The following is a 19965-nucleotide window of genomic DNA, read 5'->3' as shown; positions in this document are numbered from 1 at the left end:
AGTGTAACAGGTCGATGTGAAGAAAGAGTGATGGGCATGATCACTGAGCATGATCCTGCAGCATGGGGAATTATTTGATTTTTTACATCAAACTAGTCAGGGCTTGGGTGAATAACTGTCTTGTCTCAGTTAATAAAAAATTTAAAAAATACCATTTTCAGTTGAACAACCACAAAATACATTATTGTAAAGGGCGCCTCCTAGTGATTTTTCAGAAGACTGCGAATGCTCTGTCTCAGTACTTCTTCATGACAGACGGGGAGGGGGAAGCAGAGAACTGTAAGCTCAGTATCCATCTTAAAGAGAAAATAGGAAAGAGAAATCGCGTCCCAGGGTTATCCCTCAAAAACGGTATATTTTCCTCCTGATCCGTGCTTGGGAGCCCCAGGAGGGGGCTGTGTCATCGTCTGTAGGATGTCCCGACATGAGGGTAAGTGAAAAATAGACGTCCTCAGCGTCGCAGACTGAGCGCTGAAGCTTGCTAGCTAACATGCCATGTTTTGTATTGCAATGCATTGGACAGGGCTCATGATGGCGGCCACCATGAATTTTCAACCTTTTCCCAATCTCCTGATAACTGGGTGGAACCAGGCAGGTTTTCTTTAACGACAGTCTCCGAATTCATTAACAGTCATGTTTCAAATAAGTCATACGTCTAGTCAGGGGCATTTTCTTATAGCGAGTTAGCTAATGCTAATTAGCGTGCTAACGCTAGCTAGCTAAACTGATGATGGTCCGACGGTTGCTAACTAGTTAGCTAGGACGTTAACTAGCTAGCTAACTAGCGTTCTTCAACGCTGTACACAGTAGTAGTAGCTAGTTCGAAGTGTCCAGACTTTGGTGAATGGAAGGGTGAATGCGTGGTATATTTTGGTATGGCCACAGATTGTTTTCAGAGCTAGTTAGTTAAATGGACTTCGTGCTGAAATACTCAGTCACCAAGGTTTTGGTCATTGAATGCACTGTCATCAAGGTATCGTTAGTTTGAGGCCCTCCGTCACAGTGGGCCAAACCGAGGCATGTATCTAACTAGCTAGCTAGTCTATCGTCACTCAATTATCTAACGTTAGCTACATATTCTAATTTAAATTCATTAACGTTAGCTAGCTAGTTAGGGTTATCGGAGCAGAAGAGTACCGTATACCAGCAAACTAGGTAACTATAAGCAGAGTGAAGTTAGCTAAGGTTAGCCAAGTTAACTATGTTAGAGCACGGATTTGGAGAACAACCAGTTTGATAGCTAGCCTTCTCTATCTGGCTTGCTAGACACATTTGTTCACTTGTGCCATATTAGGTCTGGATGACTAGCCAGGTCAGCCTTTTTTCCCCAATGAAGTTAACGTTGTAGCTAACTAAGGATGATAATTTTTCACTTTAGACACGTTTCTGGTGAGGTTTGGAGAGTAATTCATTTTAGCTGGGCTGCTGCAGAGGATCTGTGCGAATATTATGAAGGCCTGTTATGAAGTCGGTGAATTGGTGCATTGGCTAGCTATGTCAAAATGACATACAGGTTCCAAATAGGATATTTTTCTAGGCAGCACACCTTTTATCCCTAGCCTGGTTGTGCTCTGTTAATCTATTACATTCCACTCGTGTCCACTCTTGTCATTAGCAAAAGAGACTGGCCTTTCGGGAAATCTTCAAATATGAACATTCTATCATTAATGAGCTCTAGGAGATCAGAGGATTTAATACAAATTTGAAAACCCTCACAGCTATCATCCAATCACAATGTTTATGCAAATTAGGTTGATAGGAAAACATTCTAACTTAATTCATATATTTGATTGGAAACATTCAAACATTGGGCATTCTGTTGCTGGGAGAACAGCATTCCTGTTTATTGCATTTTTACAAATGTGATCACCACAGAAGCTCTCGGCGTTCAAACTTCTCCTCCAGTTCACTGTGAATCATCTATTTTATATCCTGCAAGGTGCTTTTTTTTCTTCTCTCAAGTAGGTATATATTTTTTAGTTGCTCAAAATAAGTGAATTGCCAGGGAACTCGCAACATGATATTGTCACAATACTTAGGTGCCAATATGATATGTATTTAGATTATATATGTATTGCAATTTCAATACTGTGCCATTCCATGGTCCAAACATATTTCTCACCATATGTCTGCTGCGGAGGGACGAGAGACCTATGAGAGAATGAGATTTGAGCAGTAATGGAAATAGGGAGCCAATTTGTTTTCCTCACTTATTTTAAAAAGATGGAGAACAAGCTATGAGAGAAATAGTTTTCGTGCAGGTACAGCCAACTAGCAGAAAAATAATATTGTGATATTGTCAAAACAATAAAATAAATAGTTAAATAATATCCCTATATGTCACAATTGATTTCCTCAGTGTTTTAACTGCGTTGTCTGTTTCATATCTGCAGTCATATCAGTCAAAAAATATAAATGACCAGTTTATGCTTTAAACCAACTTTAAGAGGTTTTAAAAATAGGTTCTATTTGACTCAAAATTCCATGATATACACTAAGGCATTGTTGGCAGAATAGATGGATGCAGTTAAACAGAAATATTTAAGTGATGATGCCAGAGAAGCCGGTGTTTGAATGATAGGATGGCACGGGTGTTGTTAGGCCCAAGACGGAAGTCGAGAACAGACTTCGAGGGCATTATCACATTATACAACGGGTTACCAAAATGTTCAAATAATGATTGACATATTTTCATTCAAAACTTTATTCATACTATTTCATCCATCCACAAGATGTATATCGGTTTGGTTGCCAGAGACACACGACCCAGTCGTTAAGTCTATTTGTTCTGTGTCTATGAATGCAACCCAGTCGTTCGTTCTAAAAGTTATATTGCCATACCGGCTGGCAACCTTCTTATCCATTGCTTGCTTGCTAGCTAGTCAACTATGGCCAACTTGCCAACTTACTGTCATGTCAAACAGTTAAGCCAGAATAACAGCTAAGTAGCTGCATTTGCATTTGTTTAAATGTCACTACAAAACATCTTATTTCGATACATCCATAACTAGGGTTTGCCCATTTTGGGTAATATACAGAGGTGGAAACTTTCCATGGGAATTAACAGGAATATATGGGAATTAATGGAAATTTATGCAAATTAATGCCATTTAAATGTAGATGTTTTTTTGCATTGGATACATTTACTGTATCATATGGAGACAGAAACATAAACCTTTTACCGTATCATAAGTAGACACAATTGCAAATTATTACATCCTTCCAATAAAACAAAAACAATGTAGTTACAAATTGAACTTTAACTAAATGAGTTGACTCTTCACATGGGATGATTTCACTGAACAACAAAAGGGAATATTGAATGATCTCCAATGATCCATCACATCTCCCAAAAAATTTTCAACATACATCTGTAAAATTTTGGAACGACATCATTTTGGATCTCCATCCCAAAGCCCTTGCTTGGAAGTGTACTTCACCAGACTGCCAAGAACCTTGCCCTCATCCAGGCCAAGGTGGTGAGACACGGTTGAGATGACATCATAGGCCTTGTTGATCTCTGCACCAGACAGGATGCTCTTGCCAGCATACTTGGGGTCCAACATGTACGCTGCGGTGTGTATGGGCTTCAGGCAGAAGTCTTCACGCTTTCTGATGTATTTCAGAAATGCAGTCTCCTCTGCTTGGTGCAACAGTGAAGTGGGCAGGGCAGTAGGGATTTCTTCTCTTACATCTGTAAGCAGAGTCTTAACATCAGACAGGTTGGCATTGTCTTCCTCAATCCGTGCAATGGCTACTGCTATAGGTTTCAGGAGTTTCAGGCTCCTTACCACTCTCTCCCAAAATACATCATCCAGGAGGATCCTCTTGATGGGGCTTTCCATATCGGCAGACCGTGATATGGCCATTTCTTGGAGAGACTCCTGCCCCTCCCTAACGGGTGTTGCTGGGCAGCTTCAATGTGGTGCTCTTATTCTTCTCACTTTGCTCGGTGAGGTAGATTGCTGCTATAACTTGATGACCCTTCACATACTTAACCATTTCCTTGACTCTCTTGTAGTGTGTATCCATTGTTTTCAGTGCCATGATGTCATTGAGGAGCAGATTCAATGCATGCCAGCACAGCCAATGGGTGTGATGTGAAGGTAGGACTCCTCCACTTTAGACCAAGCAGCCTTCATGTTCAGAGCATTGTCTGTCACCAGTGCAAATACCTTCTGTGGTCCAAGGTCATTCATGACTGCCTTCAGCTCATCTGCATTGTAGAGACCGGTGTGTCTGTTGTCCCTTGAGTCTGTGCATTTGTAGACTACTGGTTGAGGGGTGGAGATGATGTAGTTAATTATTCCTTGCCCACGAGCATTCGACCGCCCACCAGAGATGATTGCAATACAGTCTGTTTTCTCTATGATTTGCTTGACCTTCACTTGAACTCTGCATACAGCAAATTAGTAGATAAAGCATGTCTGGTTGGAGGGGTGTATGCTGGGCAAAGACCATTCAGAAATCTCTTCCAATTCACATTGCCTGTGAGCATCAGAGGTGAACCAGTTGTATACACAGCTCGAGCAAGACATTCATCAGCATTTCTGACTACATTCCTCCATTGAGTCAAAATAAACTTCTCGTTTCAGGAGGACCATGAGCTGTTGCTATCGATAAGGTGTCTGATTCGTAATTTCTTTGCTGGTTGCTTGTTGTGAGCGCTGAGGGAACTTTATGCACTTTGCCAGATGATTCTGCATCTTTGTTGCATTATTCACATATGATTTGGCACAGTATTTGCAAATGTACACAGCTTTTCCTTCTACATTAGCTGCAGTGAAATGTCTCCACACATCAGATAGTGCCCGTGGCATTTTCTTGTAAAGATTAGATAAAAATCCAAGTACAATTCCATGTACAGATAAATAGTGAAGAAGTTAGATTAAACAACTATTTTGTAAAATAAATATTTTAAAATGAAACATTTATGGAAACAGGTGAATTAACTCCTCAGTTAACAGGCTCAAGTAAGCTAAAAACCCACATGGTAGCAAAAACTAATTAGCAGAAATTGTTAGAAATTATGTAAAAACACTTTGCTGTCGGCTACTATTTACTAGTTAACAATAAATCATGTATGTCATAACTATATTCACCCCACTCAGTATTGTAATCAAAACTTACCAGAAAGCATGTAGTCCTTGGCTCAGACAGTGTAGTAGTGTGGGCTTAATAGCATCTCATTAGTGTGCAAGATCTTGAGAATCAGCTGTACATGTGATGGAAGAATGCACTGTGCATGCAGAGGGTTGCAATTCTAATTGGGGATAGTTTAACCAAAATATGCCATAAGACGTAGAATTGCCTTGTGTATCCCACAAAAAAGATTCACTGTTATAAGCTAACCGTTTTGATGAATTTAAGCAAAATTACCCAAATTCCCAGGCTTAACTTCCCATGGAAAAATCCCAGAAATTTCCCAGAAAGTTTCCAACCCTTTGCAACCCTATCCATAACAATGAGCTAATGATGTGTGTTTTCACCTGGCATAGAAAATGTGGTCTCCTCAGGACACTTGTTCAGAGGAGCTTGCCAAAAATACAGCTAACTTCAAACTGAAGATGGATAGACTGCAAACTAGCTGCATTTAATTTCATTTGACCTATTTTCTACTGACATGTCTTTGTATATATCCATAAAGGTTATGCTGATTAATGATTTCGATTGGCTGAGAAAAGCTGCCTGCCTGTTTTTATTGTCCCGACCCCTACACATTCATTGCTATGGTATTGAAACAATGTTGCAAATGTCAGACTAACAACAAGGTTATACACATCTACACTATTGAAAACCAACTGGTAGTCTAAAATAAATGGGGAAATATGTCTAGATACTTTTTTTTACAGTGGAGATCAAGTTTATAAATTGTCTGGCTGGGCTGAGGAGACCATGGATTCTGCAGTGAGATGGAACAGAGTAAATTGGCATTTCAACGTCATAGCTTTAGCCGGTGGTAACTTGTGGAATAGACTTCCGGCTATGCAATCAGCGTCCAGGATTAGACCCACCCATTGTATAAAATTCACTAATACATGTCTTGGTAGTCCCAAACTATTGATATCAGCTGACCTGGTACATTGTTTGCTGCTGCCACCCATTCGGGAAGCACCGTCAAACACCAGGCCCGCGGGCTGAATAGGACACAGAAGCGAGAATGAGTCAACAGTCTTTATGAAATTAGACTGATGCGTCGCATAGGTCAAGTCCACTTCATTTGCAGTTTTATTTACTGCAGTGTCTATTAATTGTTAAAACACACGGCCGCTTTCCCATTTTATATTGCTATGGAATTTTCACAAATGCCTTACTATACTTCATTCCCAAACATTCCATGAATTTATGAAAATGACCTTATGTAAGTGCTTGCTTGACAGAAGAAGGAACAAGTGTAATTTTTCCTGGGGGGTGACTGAACAGATTTCAATGTTGCTAAAATGCGGTCAATTCCACTTTTTAATAAGAGAGGAGTCATGATATTCAGCGTATTTGCGAGGAATGACGACAGGTGCCAGTTACATTACTTTCCCCATTAATGGGCTGCCTAGTGGCACAGCTAGGCGTTTCTGTGCAAGAGGCGTCACTACAGTCCCTGGTTCGAGTCCAGGCTGAATCACATCCAGCTGTAAAAAAATGACTAAAATGTAAATGTAATTGGGTGTCCCATAGGGTGGCGCACAATTGGCCCAGTGTCGTCCGGGGTAGGCCGTCATTGTAAATAAGAATTTGTTCTTAACTGACTTGTCTAATTAAATAACTTGAATTTAAAAAAATGTACGGGATGCAACTGAAGCAAAGGTAGCTCAATTTTAATCTTGTAGGCTAATATTTTCTGTATCATTGTTTCTCTCTCATTACGGAGTCCTCTCGAGCCACTTTGAACAACATGATCTTGCATTGACACTACCTTCTCACAAGGGAATGACTGCAGCAGGTTTGTAACGGTATTCACACAGTTGGTATTAGAATGTTTCAGCCCTACCTACCAGTGGGGAAATCAACCTGTTACTTAGATTACCCCATTGGCTCACAGCCCAAAATTTCATTTTAAAAAGTAAAGCTTTCTTGTAATCCATTTGTTTTAGTCAATTACAAAACTACATTTTAAGAAATGTACAACATGTCTAAAGATTACTTTAACAAATGTCCTAATCCCTAGCGTTCTTACGACCTAGAAAAACTTAATATTGTAGGGCTACTGACCGGAACGATAAGTTAGCCTAGACCAACAACACAAATGGACTTTACAGCTACAAGTAGTGAGTGGCGTTAAATGTCTTAGCTGTGATATGTTTACCACACACATAGCTATGTGTAGCCTACCTGAACACGGCATCCCCACATTTCTCACACAGATTAGTCTGAATCCACAGGGCTCTTCTCGCAGGCTCTATTTCCCTACTTGGGAGTATTACAAACCTTAGGTTGGGATTTTTTTTTACTTGGCTACATGTACATTGAACAACACAGCAGCTTTTCGGGCATGTTTTGTTATTTCTCTATAACAAAAAAACTTTTATAATGGGGATCAATTGGAAATAATTTAGTTTTCCCCCAATTTGTGGGTGTGGTTGAGGGGAATTCCTTATGGTAATACCAACTGCGACTGTTTGTTTGTTCTACAAATTCTATATTGCACCAAATTTGCACGCACCCCATGTCCCATAACATTAATATTTTCCGTCTACCGATCAGCAACTGTGCCGTAAATTCTGCTGCGTATTGAGATTGCCGAAAGGCCAGCAGTCTCTTTGGCAAATGACAGGAGTGGAACGTTAGCTAAAAAGACTGGTACCCAGGCTACTTTTATCCACAGTCCAGACAAGCATTGCATAGGGGCAATTCCACAGTAGGAGTGACACTGAAACCAAAAATGTCAAAGTTTGAAAAAATGCCAATAACTTTAACATTTACTTGGAACAGTGCAGAATCAAAGTTTGGTAACAGAATGATGGCACAAACCGTCATTCTGTGGCGTGAAAGACACCGTTTTGCAAGTATAACAAGATTTTCTATTGGGCAAATTCAGGTAGGTCCCTCCCCGTTTCGTTTGCTTCAGTTTAAGAAACATTTTGCAACAGGCCTCATTTATAAACAATTGCGTACGTACAAAATATGCCCCAGAACATGCACACCAGTTTTCACGCAAAAGTTGGCATTTATAAATACTGAACTTGATGTATGAATTTTTTATTTAATTTTACCTTTATTTAACCAGGCAAGTCAGTTAAGAACACATTCTTATTTTCAATGACGGCCTGGGAACAGTGGGTTAACTGCCTGTTCAGGGGCAGAACGACAGATTTGTACCTTGTCAGCTCAGGGGTTTGAACTCACAACCTTCCGGTTACTAGTCCAACGCTCTAACCACTAGGCTACCCTGCTGCCCACAAACTTTATCCTCCCACAAACTTTAGGTCATGTGTACGTACAGTTCCTAGTGGTTGAAGTATTGCTTTGCAAGAAGGAAAATGAGTGCAAATGGGGAATAAATGATGACTTATACTTAACAAAAAAACAGGTAGCTAAATATAATAAGATGCAATAATTTACTGTTAGTGAGAAACTTTATTTGATCTTTACATTCATTCTAAAATAATTACATCTATTTCTAATTCAAATTCCTCACCTTTTCTGACTGTGATGGTTTCATACTCGTGAAATAGCCTATAGGCCTGCAACAAGGGACGAATGGTAGCCTATCCTAACATCGCTCATGTAATTTGGACCCACTTCACAGCAGTAAATAGATAAGCTACCGGTATTGAAAGTATTTTGCTCTATGCGATCCTAAACACAGTTTAACAGTAGAGCAGATGGTTCTCCTTTTCCTTTGACATTTTGTAGACCACGTCTGAATACTGTAATGTCAAATTTCTCGAGTAGACAAGACACTTTCATTTATAAACATAAATATATCATGACCATTGCACCTTTTCTAGCCGCGATGAGTGCATGTTCAGAGTAGCCCTACAACAGATTGGCATGCTCGTCTCTCATTTAATTGGGCTTATTAGATAGGCTATTATTATCATTTTTTTTCTCCTCTTTTCACCTGAAAGGGATTTTTTTTGCATTAAATTGTAGACCTACTATAGTAAAAAAAAGTTTCCAGAGTGGACAATATTTAAGAATTCGCGGGCAGTGCAGCATTTTTAAGGTTCAGGAGAAAGTAAATACCAAACATTATTGAATTAAGTTATATTTTTAGAGGTTCACAGCAATTTGCAATTGTTTTCGTATTTCCGAAACAGCAAATGTCACTGCAAAAAAAAATATATACAAATCTGCCAACACATTTAATCAAGTTCGCTATTGATATTTCCTTTAAATATTCGTCAGGGTAGCCTAGTGGTTAGAGCGTTGGACTAGTAACCTGAAGGTTGCAAGGTCAAACCCCCGAGCTGACAAGGTACAAATCTGTCGTTCTGCCCCTGAACATGCAGTTAAACCCACTGTTCCTATGCCGTCATTGAAAATAAGAATTTGTTCTTAACTGACTTGCCTAGTTAAATAAAGGTAAAATAAAAAAGACAAATACATTCTGTCTTGGCCCAATTCCAATACTTTCAAAGTATTCAGCAAAAAGGGGGATTATTGTAACTTGGAAAGGTGAATTATGGGCTTTATTCAGGCGGTGTTATAATGCTCGTTCACGTGAGCACACTTTTATGGCAGGTCCGATTTATAACGGGAAACATGCATATGTAGTCATTTCAGGAATAGCGCCTGCAGGTATTTAGTATAAAATGTGTGCAACGGTTATAAATGAGGCCCCTGGCCTCTGAGTAGTGTAGCAAGGGGTGTAATTCATTTGGTACCATTTCCCATTAGTGCTTGCTTGTCATCAAAGGATGGGAAGTCAGCTGCTGTTGTCATCATCACAGTGCAAGGGCATATTCTCAAATTGAAAATGTCCAGACAATCCAGACAATTGAATGACCAATCTTGTACAGAAGTTTTCAGTTCTCATAAATGTCTGACTGTATGTGAGCAAGGAACAGCAGCCTAGCCTTTTCCTTTTTCAGTTCCTACACTTTGTATCCGTTTTGTCAGTTGCCTAAGTTGTGATAAGGGCTATGTGATAAATGCCTTGGCTTTATAACAGTGGTGAAATTGTCTGATAAAAGCAGCAGTAACAAAGTGAAGGTGGTGGTTATAGCAGTTTAGATAATGTCCTCCTTCAGACAGGCGTCATCGTGAGATGACAAAGGGCACAAAGGGACAGGAAGCGGACAATGGGGTGCCTTTTTCAAATTGTTATTTTTATTTTCACTGTCTACGTGCTCCGTTTATGTTCTCCAGATCATCTCTTTTGTCTCTCTTTAGGCCTGCTTAGTTTATTATGTAATATAAAGCCCGGGCAACAAATGGGAAAAGAATACGTACAAATGCATAAGAGCCGATAAGATGGGGCATTATTATACAGTGCCAACCAGGCACACACACTGGCATTCCTTAATGACTTGCTACTGACTTTTAGGTGGATTGTCTTCTCGGTTGGCATTTGTGGATTAGTGTCAGTGCCAAAGACTGGCTGATGAGTGTCAGCCAGCCTCGGGGCAGACTGTACTTTCTCTCTCCCTATCTCCTCCTCCTCTCTCTCTCTCTCTCTCTCTCTCTCTCTCTCTCTCTGGTCGTAGGCCTACTCCACGCTATCATGTATGCAATTAGCCTATACGTTGACCTTCAGTCCTCACCCTTGTTTTGCAGGTGTGAGCTGTGACGCGTGTTTAAAAGGGAACTTCAGAGGGCGCCGGTACAAGTGTTTAATTTGCTACGACTACGACCTGTGCGCGTCGTGCTACGAGAGCGGCGCCACCACAACGAGACACACGACAGAACACGCCATGCAGTGTATATTAACCAGGGTAGACTTTGGTAAGGACATTTGCTGCGTAGATTAGACATTTATAACAGGAGTTTTTTTTTCTGACCACGTGGGCCCAAACTAGTCCAACAGTTCTTCTTGGTCCGGTCATGTTGTCAGAAAAAAAAACTATTTGCCCTAATTGTATTTTATATAAAATGTTTGTGTTATGATGATGATGATGATGATAACAGCGACTCTAAAGACGGATTGTTTTCTTTGCAGACCTGTATTACGGCGGTGAGGCGTTCTCAGTAGAGCAGCCCCAGAGCTTTTCTTGTCCTTACTGTGGTAAAATGGGATACACAGAGACATCCCTACAGGAGCATGTCGCCTCCGAGCATACAGAGACCTCCACAGAGGTGGTGAGTGGACACATCATCCTAGTGTTTCATCTAGCTTTACTAAGATGGGAAAGATCATTCCCCCAGTCTAGCTCTGTTGCCCTTTTGCTTAAAAAAAAAATGTCCTCCATTGTTTTCAATAGGATGTTTTTGGCGTTTACGTCCTCCTATAAAAATCTATGGTTCGATTAGATTCCAGGGCTCATGGACGCATTAACACAATTGGTTATTTTACAACTGACGCTTGTCAATAACTTAAAATAACTTGAGTGGTCAGTTGAATATATCCAGAGGGTGTTTACTGCTTGCTTTTTTTCAGATCTGTCCAATATGTGCTGCGTTGCCAGGCGGGGACCCCAATCATGTGACCGACGACTTTGCTGCTCATCTCACACTTGAACACAGAGCACCTAGAGATTTAATATCTTTTCAATGCAGCTATTCTCTGTCTGCGTGTGTCTGCTTCTGCACGTGTGTGTACACCATTGTGGGCAGGATGTGTATTGTTTCTGATTATTCCAAGTACTTGCGAACCCTTTCAACTCTGCTCCTTAACCTGCCTGGTTTACGATGAGTCCAGCGGCGTCCGGCACGTGCGTCGGATGTTCCACCCTGGTCGCGGGCTGGGCGGTCCCAGGGCACGCAGGACCAACATGCACTTTACTAGCAGCTCCACCGGGGGGCTCTCCTCCTCACAGAGCTCCTCGTACTCACCCAGTAACAGGGAAGCCATGGACCCCATAGCAGGTGAGCAGTGCATCTGGTCTGACCAGCCTCTGTCTGTGTAGTCAACAACAAGCAGGGTCTGTGTAGTCAACAACAAGCAGGGTCTTTCTCATTGAGATGGATAGAGAATCTGATTGTCTGCTCTTTACTCCCTGATCTGTGTTCACTTCTGCTATATTTTATTCACCAGTCTGCACTGGAGTCACTTGAATGTTGACTTTAGTGGTTATCTTTCCGTGAGATCTAATGTCTCTGGCTCTGAATCTCGTATGAAGTGTAACCCGCAGTCCTAGTGCCGTGCCTCTTTTCTGTGACAGTCTTACTGTATATCACATTCACCTGTCTCTACTGGAGCCTAGTTTGAAACTATTCATCTCGCTAGAAGAAACTCGGAACACACTTGTTCATGTCTCCTCCCACAGAGCTGTTGTCTCAGCTGTCGGGCGTGCGGCGCTCGGCGGGCGGCCAGCTCAACTCGTCGGGCCCGTCCGCGTCTCAGCTGCAGCAGTTACAGATGCAGCTGCAGCTGGAGCGCCAGCAGGCCCAGGCGGCCCGGCAACAGCTGGAGACGGCCAGGAACACCACGCGACGCTCCAACCCCGGCGGCAACATCAGCGCCACCATCCCCCCGCCCAGCGCCGTCGCCAACTCGGCCGGCGTGGCCGAGAGCAACCCCATGGCCTCCCACAGCTCCCAGTTCCTGCTCACACGGTGAGTTGGTCGATCCCTCTGAGGTGTACATGTGAACAGAGCCTTTAAAAAAAAATGTTTTTTAACTTGACTATATTATAAATGGAAGGCTCTGTACACACACACTGTTCGCTGTTACTGCTATCAGGCCCCAGGTGTTGAATGCCCCGAGTGGCAGGATCTGCTCTGCCTCCCCTCCCCCTTGCATGGTGTCTCCCTCTTCTTGTTCTCTCCCCACCCATAGACTCACAGGTCTCCTCTCCTACTACCCTTTTTCGATACCACAACGTGAAAAACAGTTTGGTACTAGAATTTTGTTTGTTTTTGTTCCACTTATCAAATGTCTCACGTTTGGAAATCAACTAATTGTTTATCATACGGCATGAACAGAATACATCAGTGATTCCTATTCCCTGTAACTTTCTGAAGAGGCAACGGCATGGGAATACCTGTCTGTGTGTGGTGCGCGTGTTCACCACTTTGTGTATCCGTTAGTGTTGCCTAATAAATCGGACTGTGATACCAATTCTTGGTATAATTCCTGCAACAACTTCGAAAGTGTCCTTACAAGCCAGAATGTTGAATAAAATACAATTTGAACTTACTCAACATATTCTGTGTTGGTCCTTCAGTGGGTCGGAATTTGAGACAAAATAACCACAGGAAGGTATTATTCGCCGGACTTTTTAGAGCGCCGGTACTGCCATAATTTGAAAACCTGGCACGTGTGCAAAGCCATGTAAACGCTAGTGATCGGAGAAGAAAATCGATGGAAGTTTTGGGACAAAATTATATCAATATTTGACTACCGAGTATTGATCATCCTATAGCTTGTTCTACATCTTTTTAAATAGTGAGTCAACATGTTTTCAGCTCTTATTTCTCTGACTGATCAAACTTGTTTTTTCATGCTCTTTGTCTCTGCAGCAAACCTAAAATGTGCGATATGTTTGGAACGTCAATCGCAATAAATTTGCAGTGTCGAATTGCAATACATATCGAATCGTGAAAATTGCAATACATACCTAAGTATCATGATAATATCGTATTGTGAGGTCCCTGCCAATTCCCAGCCCTAGTAAACACCTGCAAGACTTCGGTTTGTATGCATACATCGCATATATAGTGCATTTGGAAAATATTCACATTTTATTACTTTAAAATCCTCAATCTACACCCCATAATGACAAAGAGAAAACAGGGGTTTAGACATTTTTGCTAATGTATTGAATATTAAAAATAAAAAATAAAAAAACCAAGCCATGAGGTCGGAATTGTCCATAGAGCTCCAAGACAGGATTGTGTCGAGGCACAGATGTGGGGAAATGTACCAACAAATGTCGGCAGCATTGAAGGTCCCCAAGAACACAGTGGCCTCTGATTCTTAAATGGAAGAAGTTTGTAACCACCAAGACTTGTCCTAGAGCTGGCCACCCGGGCCAAACTGACCAATTGGGGGAGAAGGGCCTTGGTCAGGGAGGTGACCCAAGAACCCAGTAGTCACTTAGAGAGCACCAGAGGTCCTCTGTGGAGATAGGAGAACCTTCCAGAAGGACCAACCATCTTTGCAGCACTCCACCAATCAGGCCTTTTTGGTAGATTGGCCAGACGGAAGCCACTCCTCAGTAGAAGGCACATAACAGCCCGCTTGGAGTTTGCCAAAAGGCACCTAAAGACACTCAAATCATGAGGAACAAGATTCTTTGGTCTGGTGAAACCAACATTGGCCTGAATGGCAAGCGTCACTTCTGGAGGAAACCTGGCACGATCCCTATGGTGAAGCATGTTGGTGGCAGCATCATGCTGTGGGGATGTTTTTTAGCAGCAGGGACTGGGAGACTAGTCGGGATTGAGGGAAAAATTAACAGAGCAAAGTACAGAGATCCTTGACGAAAACCTGCTCCAGAGCTCTCAGGACCTTAGACTGGGGCGAAGGTTCACCTTCCATTAGGATAACAACCCTAAGCACACAGCCAAGACCATGCAAGAGTGGCTTCAGGACAAGTCTCTGAATGTCCTTGAGTGGCCCAGCCAGAGCCTGGACTTGAACCCGACCGAACATCTCTGGAGACACCTGAAAATAGCTGGGCAGCGACGCTCCCCTCCAACCTGACAGGGCTTGAGAGGATCTGCAGAGAAGAATGGGAGAAACTCCCCAAATACAGGTGCGTTAATCTCGTAGCGTCATACCCAAGAGGACTCGATGTTGTAATCGCTACCAAAGGTGCTTCAACAAAGTACTGAGGAAAAGCGCTGAATACTTATGTAAATGTGATTTGGAAAAAATACATGTTTATTTAATACATTTGCAGTAACTAATGTCTAACCCTGTTTTTGCTTGGTCATTATGGGGTATTGTGGGTGGATTTATGAGGGGGAAAACAATTTAATCCATTTTAGAATAAGGCTAGAACGTTACAATGTGGAAAAAGTCAAGGGGTCTTAATACTTTCCGAATGCACTGTACTTCGTCTTGTGCACACGTTTTAGGTCACGAGCAAAGTCATCTGGAGACCTGTGTTTTGAAGTCAGTTTAATAATACTTTTTTTGTGGGAAATTTTGTCTCAAATTTTTAACCCACTGATGGCCCAACCCCACAGACAATCAGAGGCAGAGTAAGTTCAATATAAATGTATTCAATATTTGTATACAGGCGAGACTTTTTAGTTTTTTTTCTATGGAAATGAGTGTACACAATTGGGACTACCATTAGTGATGCTAATGATAACTGTCTTCGGGTAGATGGAAAGGCTTTCCCAACAACATTCTCAATTAAAAGTTAACTACAAAGTAGCCTGTGCCTACCTAGCAAAATCATGATTATTTGCATCAATCCAGTGGCCATTTGTCCTGCAAACTCCATCACAGGATCAAACGCAAACTTTTTTTTTCTCACTGGCCAAAAAAATCTAATGGCCAGAACAGAATTTCTAATGGCCCGGACGTGGTGTGATTTAAAAATCATGCAGGGCATATAGCATGTGTCAAACTCCTTCCGCTGAGGGCCGAGTGTCTGCCTGTTTTCACTCCACTCCACTTGATAGATGAATTAAGCTCACTAATTAGTAAGGAACTTCACTCACCTGGTTGTCTAGGTCTTAATTGAAAGGAAAAAACAAAAACCTGCAGACACTTGGCCCTCCGTGGAATGAGTTTGACACCCCTGGCCTATGGGTTAGCATGCTTCTCTCTATATTCAGCTATCAATAGGCTATATGTATTTTAAAATGTGGTGTAATATAATTTAGAAATGCAAGTCATTACTCTATTCTTCAGAATTGCATATTAATTATACATTTGTTTCTGAAGTATGTCATTTTGAGGGAAAATTCTACATCTCAAGTAGGACGATGCCTCTAAAGGGTCAGAGACACACCAAGAAATCTTAATATCTATAGGTACTTAACTGCCGACACTGGGTAGGAGTGCTAACATTTTATTGTTTACACAGCCGTTTAACCACAGATCAAATAAATACTCCAGACCACAAGGTGGCGGCAGCAGCTTGTTTTGTATTTTGCCAGCATTAGAAAACAGATAGCTAAATTGCAAGCTGTGCAAATGTTTTTGCTAGTTAGCTAGAATTGTTAGTAAGCCCTTGTGGCAATCTGGCAAGTATCAACAACTATACCGAACAATAATATAAACGCCACATAAAGTGTTGGTCCCATTTTAATTTCTCTACCAGTGTTATTTTTGTGAATTTGGCAGTACACCCAACCGGCCTCACAACTGCCGACAACGTGTAACCCCGCCAGCCCAGGACCTCCACATCCGGCTTCTTCACCTGCGGGATAGTCTGAGGAGGGGGGGTAGTAGTCAGGACTATTTCTGTCTGTAATAAAGCCCTTTTGTGGGGGAAAACTCATTCTGATTACCTGGGCCTGGCTCCCCGGTTCGGTGAACCAGGCTCATGGCTGCCCCCTTGCCCAGTCATGTGAAATCCATAGTTTAGGGCCTAATGAGTTTATTTCAATTGACTGATTTCCTTCTATGAACTGTAACTCATTTTTGAAATTGTAGCATGTTGCGTTTTATTTTTGTTCAGCGTAGGTAACAAGTACCATTTATAATTAAATCACAATGGATACATTTTTTAGAAAGCAGCCAAGAGTCAGTGTAGAAGCGAGCTAGCTATGTTGTGCTACTGCATATGGCGACACTAACCTTTAGGCTAACATTAGCTAGTAAGCGAACTGGCACTGACAGTATGAGATAATGGATGCTAGATTAGCTAGCTTGGTTAAAAAGAAATATGTAAAGACTTGCTCTAGAAAAAAGGTGCATTATGCAGCTTTGTTTTTAGTTAAAACAATTCTGATGAACTGTGAGTGGATTACACTGGGAAAAGTGCCCTCTTTTTTTTTTTTTTTTTTTTTTTTTTTTTATTTTTCTTGTCACTCCTGTCGGCTCTCCCACGTGGAGGTTTGTGCTCTTTGATTGGCTCAAAGTCAAATTGTCCACCACTGCCGAGCATTGCGAGTACACAAGTAACGGTGGGCATACACTACACGACTTTTAAAATGCTAACAACTTGGACGTGCTCACATTTTCTGATTTCCTTGTCCTAAATTTTTCATTCCATCTACCCTCAACCCCAGGACGTGGGTGTTCACATTACACAATGATTCCTTAGTTAATCCTGCCTTGCGTTTCTCGATTGTTGTCTGGGAAAAAATGCTGACACGCAAACATTGAGCTGCTTTATTAGTGTGCAAATTATTATTTGCGGAAACGTCAACAAATTTATGGAGGACCGAATATGGGCTTAATTTCATATTATCTTTTTGGTTTCTGTCAGTAGTTCGCAGATGTAATATTGGTGGAGTATGTTTTGCATGAAGATTTAATCTAAGGGCCAATGGAAAGGTCTAAAATGAGCAAACTGGGCCATGTAAAACTAACTTGCCCATTTGAAAAGGCAGCCACATTCTCTCCACAGCTCCATCAATCAGTCTTCCATCACCTCGGTCCACATGGTGCGTGTTGTTGCTAGATTTTTTTCCTAGACCTAAAAAGCATTGTGGACTAAGAACATTCAATTTTGTTTTTCTATTTATAAAAAATATAAAAAAATGTGTGAAAATCTGTCATTCTCCCCGCTTTCTTTTTTGCCGTGTGGTCGAGTATCGTGATGCTAACCCTGGTATCAAAGTCTAAATTATGTTATGACAACACTACTGCAGTAGTCCCTGCCTCTGCTCGGTGCTAACCAGTTCCCCTCTTCTTTGTCCTGCTAAAGGTTAAACGAGCCCAAGATGTCGGAGGCGGAGCGGCAGGTGCTGGAAGGCGAGCGCGCCGACCGCAGCCTGTTCGTTCAGGAGCTGCTGCTGAGCACGCTGATGCGCGAGGAGAGCTCTTCCTCGGACGAGGACGAGCGGCGAGATTTCGCCAGCTTTGGGGCCATGGGCTGCGTGGATATCATGCCTTTAGACGTGGCCCTGGAGAATCTCAACCTCAAGGAGAGCGGTACAGGCAGCTACGGCAGCAGCTCGAGGAGCTCTAAGGAGCCTCCACCGCCTCCTCTTTGATGATATCCCAGCACCACGCAGACTTTGTCCTCTGTGCTGCCACTGCCAGTGATGGGCGGGCGGTGCAGCAGGCTGTATTTTGGTTTGTTTTTTGGTGATTGTAATTTCAGGTCTGTCACCTTTGTTACATTGTGTACAACCATAAAAAAGGAGAACGGGAGCGATTGGGGAAAGTGCAAGTGGATGAGTGCGCAGCGCCGAGCGAGCGATGAAGAGAAAATAAATATATAAATATATATTAAAAAGTTGATAATCACATACTTTTTCTTTAGCAGGTCAGCATTAGGTAGCCGTGGCAGACCTCTGCTTCCTGTTCTCATGCAAAAGGCTCCTTTATAAATACTCCACATTCAAAAACTGAAGAGGAATCAGACACCCTCTGATGAAGCTGCTGTGTGTATTTATGACTTAACTAATAAAGTGCTTGAATGGTTTACCATAACTACTGCATGAGGTTCTTTGCAGCGTGCATGACTTTTAATGACCTTATCGTCATTAAAAAGCTCAAAAATAAAATAAATCCCCATGCTTTTTTATCTTCAACCATTTTAAAAGGGTTACATGATTTGGGTTTTTCTGAAATTGAATATCACCAAAAAAAACTGACACGCTGAAAAGTTTGGGAACTTTTACAACTTTTTAACAATTTTAATAGAAAAAAGCAACCTATTGGAATCTGTTGTAGCTTTTAAAAAGAAAACAATGCAATGTGTTTGTCTCTCAGCTCCGGTTTGTCCTTACCTCTCTGTGACACCATCGTCTGTATATAACAACTTGCGGCACTAATGTCAACTCAAGACGTCTGCATCTACTTAGCAGATGATAAAATAATACAGTACTAGGAGCAGAAAAACAAGATCTTGCCTCTGACATTTTTCCTAGATGTTGATGTTTTAGTGATAAGCAGTGTGTAACCACCAGATGTAGTTTCTAATTTATGCACCTGTACAGAAGAACTAGTCTCTCCCATTCTCATCAATCGCACTCAACTCTGCTCCTCTCTCTGCTTCTGTAGGCCCAGACTCCCTCCCTGCATTCAGTTGTATTTCTTCCCTTTGTTGAGGAAGGGGAGCTCGGGACTCCACATTGCAGCCATTGTTTTTTGTTCGACGTATGTTCAGATTTTGTTTTTCAGCTGAAGATAGCACCTTCTATTTATTCCCCTTTTCTTTTCTTTTTTTCTCTGATTCTTTAAAGCCTTGTAATGAATCATGCCACCTCCATGCCTATACTCTTATACTCTATGTAAAATACAATGAGATGTATATTGAATTTGTGCGTTAACTTTCATAATGGTTCTAGGACATGGGCAGACTTTCTTTTTTTTTCTTTTTTTTAATGTAAATTTAGAATACAACAATAAACTGCGCACAGCTTTTGATGAAACGAAGCACCTCCCTCTTTATCTGTATGATGGCGTGTTATTCGGCTACTGTATAGGGCTTTTCACACTGCTGAGCTGTACCAAGCTGTACTGGTTGCACATCCACCATAGTCCCTGGAACCGTGCTCGAAAGGGCATTGTGGAAAAAGAAAAATAACAAACCCTTACCCAGTACAGTTTGGTTATGGTCTGCACATAATTGTGAAACGGGTATATAGTTAAAGTCAGAAGTTTACATACACCTTAGCCAAATACATTTAAGCTCAGTTTTTCACAATTCCCGACTTTTAATCCTAGTAAAAATCTCCTGTTTTAGGTCAGTTAGGATCACCACTTTATTTAAAAAATGGGAAATGTCAGAATAATAGTGGAGGGGATTATTTATTTCTGCTTTTATTTCTTTCATCACATTCCCA

At 41.5% G+C, this 19965-nt stretch overlaps 1 protein-coding gene across 1 annotated transcript; it reads left to right on the top strand.

Annotated features, from left to right (window-relative positions):
• The first annotated feature begins 233 nt into the window (after nt 1-233).
• Nucleotides 234-19551, top strand: LOC135517672 (E3 ubiquitin-protein ligase KCMF1). The gene is made up of 7 exons (XM_064942179.1): nt 234-430; nt 10717-10884; nt 11099-11238; nt 11537-11638; nt 11787-11964; nt 12366-12654; nt 17877-19551. The coding sequence occupies exons 1-7, from the start codon at nt 415-417 to the stop codon at nt 18163-18165; spliced, it is 1182 nt and encodes a 393-aa protein (XP_064798251.1). The 5' UTR covers nt 234-414; the 3' UTR covers nt 18166-19551.
• Nucleotides 19552-19965: the final 414 nt, after the last annotated feature.

The sequence above is a fragment of the Oncorhynchus masou genome, chromosome 28, assembly GCF_036934945.1.
Source record: "Oncorhynchus masou masou isolate Uvic2021 chromosome 28, UVic_Omas_1.1, whole genome shotgun sequence".
Taxonomy (NCBI): Eukaryota; Metazoa; Chordata; class Actinopteri; order Salmoniformes; family Salmonidae; genus Oncorhynchus; species Oncorhynchus masou.
This window is presented reverse-complemented; position numbering and strand designations above follow the sequence as displayed.